The sequence below is a fragment of the Apteryx rowi genome, unplaced genomic scaffold (assembly GCF_003343035.1).
Source record: "Apteryx rowi isolate R43461 unplaced genomic scaffold, aptRow1 scaffold_232, whole genome shotgun sequence".
Lineage (NCBI taxonomy): Eukaryota > Metazoa > Chordata > Aves > Apterygiformes > Apterygidae > Apteryx > Apteryx rowi.
In genome coordinates this window covers 871,926-883,132 of record NW_020448664.1, presented here as the reverse complement: position 1 = coordinate 883,132, position 11,207 = coordinate 871,926, and the positions used below count along the sequence as shown (strand labels likewise).

At 42.9% G+C, this 11,207-nt stretch overlaps 1 protein-coding gene across 3 annotated transcripts in view; it reads right to left on the bottom strand.

Annotated features, from left to right (window-relative positions):
- Positions 1–290: 290 nt before the first annotated feature.
- VPS18 (VPS18, CORVET/HOPS core subunit) overlaps positions 291–11,207 on the bottom strand; it is an 11,182-nt gene continuing 265 nt past the window's right edge. The window contains exons 1-5 of one of the 3 annotated variants that reach the window (XM_026065823.1): positions 11,048–11,167; positions 6,536–6,677; positions 6,272–6,363; positions 3,689–5,559; positions 291–2,914 (exon numbers count right to left, since the gene is read on the bottom strand). In XM_026065823.1, coding sequence (XP_025921608.1) covers positions 2,186–2,914; positions 3,689–5,559; positions 6,272–6,363; positions 6,536–6,677; positions 11,048–11,066 — 2,853 coding nt within the window. In that variant the 5' untranslated portion in view covers positions 11,067–11,167 and the 3' untranslated portion in view covers positions 291–2,185. The other 2 variants (XM_026065824.1, XM_026065822.1) reach the window with 2 other exon arrangements.

Below are 11,207 nucleotides of genomic sequence, written 5' to 3'. Positions count from 1 at the left end.
ACTATTCTGTAGCGCTAGTAGGAAAAGAATGAAGGGCTACAATAATTCTAATATACCAGGAAAAGCATGCTGCAAACACCCAAAAGTAAAGAGATGGAACAAGTATTAAGAACCTCCCAAAGAAACTAAAACTCACTGCTTTAGGATGAGCCTCTACTCATATTTCTCCTAAAGGGCAGAAAAACAGCCACTGGTTGTGGCTGAAACTGGTTTTGGCTGCTGTTGCTTTCTAATGACATACACAACCTTAAACATCACACTGCTTAAATGAAAAGATGATGATTCATGAGTGGCCAGTTATAATAGGTTTAATGCTGAACTTCAAAAGACATCATGCTTAGTTTTCATCACAAATTCTTCTGGTAGACACATCAATTTATTCAAAGCAAAAGGCTATCTAGAATCAAAGAAAGCTACAGCATGTGGTTTCTGAAACCACTGCACCAGTGGGTTCTGATAAGCCAGCAACAAGCACTAACAGGTGGTAGTAATAAGAAAATCTATCCCATGGCTCCAACAGTGAAATGAGGATTTCAAAACCTCAGATCTTCCTACTGTGAGTTCTGCATTTTAGTACTCATGTCATTTTACTTAAATAAAATTCATCCATTACAAGCTGAAGCCCTCAGTTAATGAAAACTCCCTGGAACTCTGCATGGTTGTCAAAACCCCTATGTCAGCTCATTAAAGAAACCAATTTACATTCCCTTTCAATGATGTAAAAACCCTTCTCTACAATCCTATCAACAGGATAAGTGAGTAGTTGACCAAGACAGGTGATCAAGACAAGTGCACACATATGTCAAAGAACAGAAGAGATTTTTCAGAGGACAGTATTTTGTCCTGGCTTAAATAACAAGAATAATCTTTTTCATTTAGTTCATTCCATTCTTCTAATTCCTACCATTGTGATTCAGCCTCAAACAGTAGAGCTTCATTAAAACTTTAGTTTCCTCAGAAGTAAAACAAGGAGCCCCTGCTAAGATGCTAGAGAAAACTTCTTGTTCCCCCACCCACAATAGTGATCACTGCTTTCTGGGAAGAATTTTCCAACTCAGAGCAACAGACAGAAGCGTTGACCTGTAGTCATCCAAAAAAGTATCAAATACAGTCATGAAGGCAAAAGCTGCTTGGTCACAAGGTACTGGCTTCAAATGGGAAGGCAAATTTAACATCAATAATCAACTCGCAAAGCTTTTCTCTACTCTAACTTGAGAGAATCTGACTATAATCTCATGTTCAAGTGCAGCTTGAAGAAGACCAGAGCAGAATAATACGAATGGTCAGTCTAACATTCCTACTTGCAGAGTATCAGTTGAAGCCTTACTAGTGCCTTTAATCAATTTTGATTTGGGGTAAAGGTGAAACCAAGACCCACTATAAAAAGACAGTCATAGGGAAAATGGGAGGGATGTGTGAACTGGCTAGGAAGTATGTCAAAAGCAGTGAAGAGTCCCTTCAACTGTACAGGCTTGTCCAGAAAGCTTCTGGGAAACAAACTGTACCCCTTGAACTGCAGGCAAATGACTTAACTGTATTATGAGACACTCCTGCTTGAAAATTATACACATTCTTATATTACATTGTGTAGAAACATGTATTTGTGTAGCATGATGTTTACAAAACATATATGCAAGAGTATTTCTCCTTTCATGTTTTCTCGGTGTACGTAGTTATAGACTCTCAGCAAAAAAGAAACCAAAGGCAATTCTAGCTTTGAAAGTGATGAATGAAGGCTACACTGCTAAGTATTCTTCACTACCCTTCCCTTTAAGGTCGTCTTCATCAAAATAAATACCACACAACAGGGAAGCAGTCCAGGTGAAAATAAACAGAAACTATAGGCTGTTCCCAGTTCCTTCTGGGCAACGAGGCACTCCATTAACTTCATACTGAGAACCTCAGAAGAACAGCAAGTAGCAAACATCAGCTGGGGGTGGGGAGTTGGGGGAGATTCCAGTAAGTTAGCTCTAACTAATTTTCAATTCTTAGGCAGCCATATCTATTGCTCCCCATTTTCAAGCCTAACTCACTGTGATCCTGGTAACAAGACCATGATATTCTTTCCTTAATTCCACAGAAGCCATTTGTGTTCACACTTCTGGAGGTTACATCCCCACTACAGAAGTTTCACAGGTAGTGAACAAAACTGCTCTGGTGTAGTGGCAGTCACAGATTTGGAAAGCTACAGCCAGCTTTGCATCTCCTCTTCATACTTTTGGGGATCAATAAAAGGTTTGTCAATGGACCGGATCATCAGTTCACCACAGTACACACATTCGGCTGCCACAATATCATCAATGTCAGCTTTGATCTGTTCCCGGCTCTGTTGTCCCTTCCCCAAGCTAGCAGTATCTGCATCCTTAGGACGATGGTGGCCCTTGGAGGGCTGGCTGGCGGCTGCCAGCTTCTTCTGAAGATCTTCAAGTTTTGCCTGCTTATAGGCAGGAAGGTTTGGAAAAACTGCTTGGAGGAGGCAGTCGTAGTGAAACATGTGGCCACAAAGGAAAAGGTAAAAAGGGCGGTTTAGAAGTGGAAAGTCACAGGCAGCACATTTTTCCTGAGGTTCCACAGAGCCATACTTGTTTCTCATTTCCTGAATGTCCTCTCGGATTCTCTTGGCACTGTGTGTGGCTTCCTCCATCTCCCTTTTCAGCTCCTCAATGTGCTTGTTGTAGTCCTCCAGAGAGTTACAGATAGCCTCCTTGAAATGGTCAATAGTGACAAAGTCTGGAAAGAAGGGCAGGACATCTTCAATCTTCAGCAGGGCACAGCTGGAGAGGCAGGCCATTGCCTTCTTGACATCCTTCTCTTCCTGAACAACATGGCGAGCAATCTTCAACCAGAGCTTCTTCCGAAGTTCCTCATCATCTTCAGGGAGATCTGCACAGGACTTGGCAAGATCAACATCCACCTGGAAGTTGAACAGACAAGGAAACTGAGTTAAGCTTCCCTCTTCATTTATTCCCCATTCAACTTCAAAGCTTGTTGTCCATTTGAGGAGACATGAGTAGAAAACTTCTACTGCTGTCTCATTGCCTATGGCTGCACTACTGTTTACAGTAGTTTACAGCCTGCCCCTTGTTTACATGCCAAGCACCTTCTCTCCTGTCCACCAGTATTCCTCCAGCTAGAAGATTTGTTTGCCACGCAGCAAAGAACAAAGCCCAGCACTACATTAAGGGCAAATCTATGTTATTGTATCTTTGCCGGCCACACATTCTAGTGAAGAGACAGCAATGTTAAGAGAAAAAACTACAACATTTCCCTGACAATCAGACTAAGCTGACAAAGGCATTCTCCTGTGATAACTATCCCAACAAGGAACAGGAAGCAATTAGAATCCTGAACAACAGCTATACAAGTCTTGCATAAACTCAGCTATGTTAAAAGAATTTGATGTTAGAGATGCAGCTTAAGACAGAGAGAACTCTCCTTTCCATTCCCACCCCTCCACTCCCAATTACGGCTTGTCAGTCAGCAGTTTGCTTAAAACAATTGTGAAAAAAAGGGAACTAAGTTAACAGATAGGTCTTTCTTCCTAGACTTAGTTGCACAGCTCCTATATTGACAAGCCTGTCCATGTCCGCTCAGTGCTTCGTTGTTCAAGATAGCTTGAACCCGCTACATTCCTTTATGCCGTAGCATGCACGCACAGACACACACACACAGACACACACACACACACCTGCAAGGCGAGATCCACAGCCTCCTCATATAATTCCATCACTTTGTAAATATGGACACATGCATGGTGGTGCCCATGTTCCGCACACAAGCGCAGTGCATACTTCAGGTCATAGTGGATCCTGTTTGGGTTGGTTCCTGCTTGCTCCAGATATGACAGCAGCGAGTCTGGCCGACACAAAGCATAGAGAGACAACAGATAGTTGTGAATGGCTTGCTGAGTTTCCTCCAACTGGTAGACACAGAACTCCATATATCTAATGGCTTCATTGATCTGCTGGGTGCTGGCACTCTGGCTGTAGTTAACAAGGGCTGGAATGAGGTTCCTGGCATCCAGTCTTGARCCCATAGAAATCCAAGCATCAACTACCTTCTTGGGAATATGCTGTATGAGGACTGGAGAGAACTTGTAGAACAGCTTCTCATCTCTGTGCCTGGAGAGTACACTTAGGGCTTCATCATACTCATCATGCTGGCAGTGGTGAGCTACTACTCGCTCATAGTCCTGCATGATGACTGCAAAGTATACCATGTGCTCTGTGTCCCCATGGCTTGCCAGCAGCTCATAAATAGATGCGCGGTTATTAAACAGACAGTCTTTGTTTTTGGGGCTGCCCAGGAAGGTGCGAAACTTTTCTCGTGTATCCAAGTAGAGATTCCGTTTTGAGGGATCTCCCTCCAATATACCTAGCCAGTTCAGGTACAGCTCTGTTAACCACGTAGTCAGCAGAGTGGTCTGTGTCTTCTCAGAAGGCTTTAGGTTGCTTAGCTTCTTAATTAGAAACTCCATCAAGGCCTCTTCTTGCTTGGCTTCAATGAACTTAAGGGCAATTTCCTCAAAGTAGCTTTGCGTCAGTGCATAACATTTAGCACTGTCTAGGTACCTCTTGTTTTGGAAGCAGTGCTCTGCCTCTTTTGCCAGCACAATATCTAGGCACTCTGGACGGTCTTTACAATACTCTTTGGCTAAATCAAATTTGTTCATGTTCATGTACATCTTCCACACATCTCTAGATTCCCGCTGGACATGGTAGCGGAACACCACTTTCTCAGTGTGGATCCATATCTGCTGGACAGTGGGATCTTTGATCATGCGCGTTAATATGCCAAACTTCTCCAGAAACAGATCTTGAAAAACAATTTGCCCATTCAGAGTGCACACAGCCTTCACCCCATCAGGCAGCAGCAACAGAAAATGGAACTGGGTAAGTACAATGGAGATAGGCTTGTTCACAGTTATGTCTATATCAGAAGGATAAACCCAGACCCGTTCATCACTCAGAATTGAATCGGGCCGGCTATAGTCCAACGTGCCATACAAGACACCGTTTCCCATCATCCAAGCAAAGGAACGTGGGTTGGAGCGCAGTTTGGGGGTGTAGAAGGCTATTTCACTGAAGCCAAAGCTGGCTGGAAACTCCCGGAAGCTGGGCAAATGGTCAGCATGCATAGCAAATATGGACCCGAAGCCCTGCTGCTCTGTCCCTTCAGGTACCTTGCCAACAAACTGGAAGAGTCTCTTTCGAGTGGTGGCTATAATAAAAAATTTTCCTTCTATTCCTCGTTCAATCTCCAAGCAGCAGACTGGGGCAGGTCCCGATTCCTCCTCCAGAGTGTAAACCTGTCGGAAGTACTGGTCGGGGTTAGTGCTGAAGAGGCTCCCCTCGCTGACAGAGATCTCAGCCTCACAGATTTGCCCCTGGGCTGTCCCCACCAGAATAGGCCCAGTGTTGGTCTCTGAACCAAGAAATTTGTTCCAGCCCACACTTTCAATCAGGTGGCCTTTCCAGCGAGAGAGTGCTCGCACTTTCTGAACACTTCTGTTTAGGTAGAGGCATTCACTGGTGTTCAGAGCAATCAGGAGATGAGAGCCTGCCAACAAGAGACGGACACAGGAAGAAGAGAACAAATTTAGATTGTGCCTCCACAAGCTAAATTCTTGAGGCTTCTCAGCCTTATATTTGATAAGCATTGATATCAACATACTTAATCCAAGACTTTCCCAGGCATCTGCATTCATAAGAATGTGGGGGATTCCCATACTGAATAAGAACAGGGGTCCATATGCTATGCTTCAGTGAAAAGGCATTCTTCTATGTCAAGAAATGCTCCAGAGACAAACGGTTCCCAGTGTTTTCTTCTGTCCCTGGTAGCTAGTGATACTAATGATCAATCTTTCCACATTTTTGGTTTGTTTGGTTTTTTAAAATCAGTCCGTACTACAGTGAGCTGCAGATGTTATACAGTCTTTTTAAAAATTCTGATACATACATACAGCACCAGGCAACTGCAAGGATTTCCTTTATTGGTTTTAGCAGCCTTGCTCAGAATAGCCTGATTGCACCAGCATTCATTTCAGACAGTTCAAAAGCAGAAATATAAACATAACAAACCAATGTTTTTCTAATAGCACAGAGGCAAATCAGTAGGCAGAGCCCCTGGGCAATGGAGTCCAGCCCACAGAAGAACCACCTGTTTGCCTTTTTTGTAGAACAGAAAAAGTACTCCTTCACCAATGCTTGCTAGGCACATTCAATTGCATCTGCTGTGAAACACTGTAATTGTGTGTAGTCCATTGCCTCACCTGTGTGGTCCAAAAACATCTTGTAGACTCTGGCTTCATCTTTGCGTCCCAACTCTACCTGATTAGGTTCATCTGGTTTCCCAAGATCAATCCTGCAAAGAGGAGCCATGAAAGCATGCTATCAACAAAAGTTCACATAAGTATAATTTCTTACAGTTTTCCATATATGCAGGTTCATGGCTTCTTATCCAGTTTATAATCAGAAGTTCTCCATAAAAAAAGCAAGGAAAACATGCAATAACTTCAGGTCACTGGCAGCATTACCTGAGAAGAGTGTCTTTGCCAAGGCTCATACAGAGCTGGTTAGAGGAGACCACGAGGCTGTTAATTTTCTCTGGAGGAGCAAAATCAATCCTTTGCTTATTAAATATTGGTGTTTCCTTTTCCAGTCGTGCATTCACATACCCTGGAAAAAGAAAATGTACACTTAAAACACCCCCCACACCCACAAACAAAAAACCCTGCATACTACATCAAAATCTAACCTAGAAAGCAAGAGGGACCATCCCCTGCTCCGAGTTTTACCAAAAAGGGAGTGTGCTCCAGGGAGCATGACCACTGAGAGCAGCACTCACATCAATGTAGAGCAGAAAACAAAAGTAGTAATACGCCTTACTGTCTTCCCACAGAACTGCAAGCTTGTCACAAGTATTAATTTGAAGGTGCATAGACAGATTTGCAGAGAAACTGTCATGAACTGCATAAAAAGCTGAAGATAAGAGTGGAATCAGAAAGTAGTTTGTTTTCCTTGGTTGACAGTTTATTTGTTCAAGACAGGAAAGAAAGGATGGTATTAAACAAGACACAAAGAGGGCTCTCATTTGGCACTCCCATACAAGCTACTCCGACGACCACTGTGGCATTAATTGAAATATATTTCTCTCTTATTCTGTGTTAGAATTGAATGAGTTACCATACTTGACATCAATCACTCACAAGCTAAAGTTGTTTTTAAAGCACCCACATATATATAAAAATATATTTTAATATATCTACACAGTAGATATCACAGCAGAGAGAAGAGTCCATTGGATTACTTGCTGCAGAGAACACAGCTGGAGGCCACAATGCCACCATACACCATTTTACCAGCCATAACATTATCCCAATTGCAACCTTTCGGTTGTTCCTGGAGGGCATGCAAGCCACTTATTAGAGTGAAAACAAGACCAAAGCCCAGTGATCTCTGAATCAGTGCTCAATTTTGGCATAAACTGCTCCCTGAAAGCCAAAACTCATTCAAACTCATTTGCTGTTTCACAGCTAATCCAAACCTGAAGCCAAACTAACTTTGTCCTTGGATCCTTTGGTAAACCATGTCTGAATTCTGAGAAATGCCTGATTAACTTAGAGTATAGGGTTGAAATTTGACAATGCATGGCCACTTTGTGGGACATATGTCGCATTTTAAGGCTGACAAAGCAAAACTTTAGTGAACTCAAAATGGGAGCAAGTACAACCAGAGTGGGTTAACTCATGCCACTGATTAAGTATGCACTGATTAAGTGGGTTTAGTCCCAGCCACCTTGGGAAATATGACAGCCAGAGGGAGGCATGTTGAGAGATTACTTATTACGGAGATATAGATGGGAAAGGCAGAGAATGGAGAAGGAGGTCTGACCTGAAAGAAGTAACATAATTCTGCAGAAATATATTAAGAAAAAAAAAACAACACTAGAATCCTACCGCTTTAAAAACCTCTTAAAATCTTCAGTGCAGATGGGCAAACCACAAGAAGCAGTCCAAACTAAGACTAGTTCCTTTGCTACAGAGCACACGTAAAGGCCCCAGCCAGAGGCAAGCAGGCAACAAACCTGGAAGGTTTATGACAGATCAACCTTTAACACCGCGTGGCAGGACAGAGAAGCAATATGACAGATTTAGTTTTCATTGAGGATAGCTAGACCTCTGCACCTAAAATCATGGGACTTGCAGAGACCATGTCATTCTATTTCTAAACAAGGACAGCACTCTTTATGGGCTTCCTACAAGGAAGCAAAAAACCACAAAAGAGCTCAGATATGCCAGTCAACTGTAAAATAAGAAGGCATTCACATAAAACAAACCAAGTGATACTCATTAGCAAAATCCTTGAACATCTGTATGTCTACAAACATATCAAAGTTTCATCCACATCTGTCCTGCAAGTCAAGTCTTTCAAGTGCCTGAATTTTCCATATGTACAAAATCTCACATAACCCTGTAACAAAGAAAGAGCAAATGATTGCAGTCTGACCATACTACCTCAGACTAAAGAGCAAGACAGACCTGAGACATTGCTAGCTTAACCCATCTGCTTCATGCCATGTATGAGTGAAGGATTTCTAGAGCAATCAGATCCATGCAGCAGTTAGCCCAGACAGAAGCTAAGAAGCTAAGGCCAAAGCAGCTGAATAGCAAGAAATAAGCTTAAAGAGGGGAATTACCTCCCTCCCCTGCAAAAAACCCCAAAGAATAAAGGAAGTGCTAGAATAAACTTGGGATTGTACCTTAGAGGAAAAAGACTGCTTCCACCCTAAGGGGAATAGTCCTGGCACTCTGTAGACTGGGATTAACAGCACCACTCAGAAGCATATTCAATACCTATAACCTCACCCAAACTATCCTGAAAAACTAATTTTAGCCCAATTGCTGCAGAAAAGGCCAGTTCAGTAGTGGAGAGCAATCTGCTAACACTATGATCCCTTCTACTGCCTGTTCTGCCAATGCCTTCTCTTTGCCTCTACTTCAACACTAGACCAGCTACAGGTCTAGTCTTAAAGGTCAGTCTTTTGTTTTAGAGGTAAGATGCACACAGAGGAACAGACAAAGCAACCACAATAGGAGTAGGCAGCTTTCTGCTCAGCATGTAAGACTTTCCTACATGTTGATCCACAGCTTAAACATTATCTAGCCATGCAGATGCACATCCCTTTATTTCAGGTTAAGCAAAATACATGATCTTCATTTCAGATTAAGGAGCTTCAACATCATGGCTTGAATTTGTTGGTGAACTGCGGATCAAAACATGCAGACAAAGCTCCTAAGCTGGAATTTCACATGATGTCACAGCTAACCATGGCGGGGGGGTGTGTGTGGGGAAGATAAAAAAAAAAAGTGTGTGTGTGTGTGTGTGTGTGTGTGTACATACATGTGTAAGGAAAGATGACTCTGGTGGAAGGAACAAACTATCCCCAAAAGATCATCAAGTCACATTCATTCAGGCAATCCTGAATTTTTTTTTTTTCAAATTGTCACTAGAAGGCAAAACAAGGCTGACTGGGAGAGCAAGGAAACCCAAACTCAGGGAAGAAAGGGAATGATCTAGCAAGTATACAAAGGTGGTGGTGGGGCGGGGGAGGGGCAGGGAGGAGTTCATTCTTGTTTTTTAAGCTTCAATCACAGTTCAGATCAGTGCATTCTGGACTCTTCAAGATGGTATCAATTACAATTAAAACAGATGTAGTACCATCATCATTTACATGAGGAATTTAACTAGTGTTCATAACAGGATAAGAATGCACTTCTCTAGCTTCCACTTCCCTATACAAAGGAGATGTCTATATCATATAACATAACCCTTTCAAACAGTCTTCTCCACCCTGACCCCAATATCCCTTTTCTGTTAAGGTCAGATACTATATGCAGCATTTCCCACCTTGATTTCTGGACAAATCTGCTTCCTCCTCACCCCCCCGAGCTTTAAATTTGTTCAAAGGTTTAATTTCACTGACATCAGTCAAGTCTACAGGGTCAAAGTAGGTCCCTTCATGCTGGAACTGCAGCACTTGAAGTTTACACCTCAGCTGTACTCAGTGTTTGCAACATCAGAGTCACTACTTGGTTATCTCCAACTTTGAAAAACAGCACCTGTGTTGCACTGGGAACAGCTAACTGAAAAAAAGGGGAATAAGCTTTACATCTTCCAAAATTTCCAGGATAACATTAAGGTCTGCTTTCAGGAAGGTAACTATTTACTTGCATTTTTTCCCCAAATCAGTTTGCTTAAACTTCAGATTGTCCACAACTTCTACCACTCCAAGTTTTGCTCAAAGCCACCAGTGCCATGTGATTCAAGAATAGTTACAGTCACAATTAGGCTGTGCCTTTGCAATCAAGCAGCTTCCAAAACTTCCTGTTTGCTGACAAATGATGTTGGCAAAGGAAGATTTCTCAACTGTAAGACAGCCATGACTGAAGACAGTGTTACAGCAGTCAAGAAGGAAACCTGAGCCCTTGAAAATATAATTTTCAGTCACACACTTTGTATCAACACCTATTCACACAATAAATACAATTACACAATAAAAGTAACTACGCATGTTAAAAAAACAGGAGGATCATATCTGTTTCGGTACCTAAACTCCCAGTAATGCCACCTGTGTATTTATCATTATTAACATACATAGTATGATATAATTCATCAATTCTTCCCATGTATACAAATCACACAACCTGGCTCTCCCAAAGGCTAACAGTCGATAACACTACATGAGGAAAAGAGTTGAAAGAGTTTGTGCTCATGCATTTCCAAACTTGTAACTCGGAAGGGCCAGCTCTGCACAGCAGCTGGCACTGCAATGACACCAGGTAGAGCAGAAACCGCTCATAACCTGCGTTCCTGTCCCCACCAGTACAACGGTGTGAGACCACGCTTGATAGGGAACCATTAACAAACCCATGAGTGACCCCTGAATTTATCCCGGGGTACACCTGCCATTTCTTCACTGCCTCTCATGCAGAGGAGGCGACAGACTGGCCACCACGCCGCTACAGTAGCATACTGAAGGCACACACCCCCGAAGCAGCGCGGCATGCCAGAGCTTCACAGATCCTGACAGATCGCCTTGCTGGCAACCCTCCTCTCCACGACAAGGCCTCTGGTAAACTGCCCGCGGGCTGGGACAGCCGCGGCTGCCACGGGCACGCGGCCTCCTGAGGCGGCAGACGGCGGAAG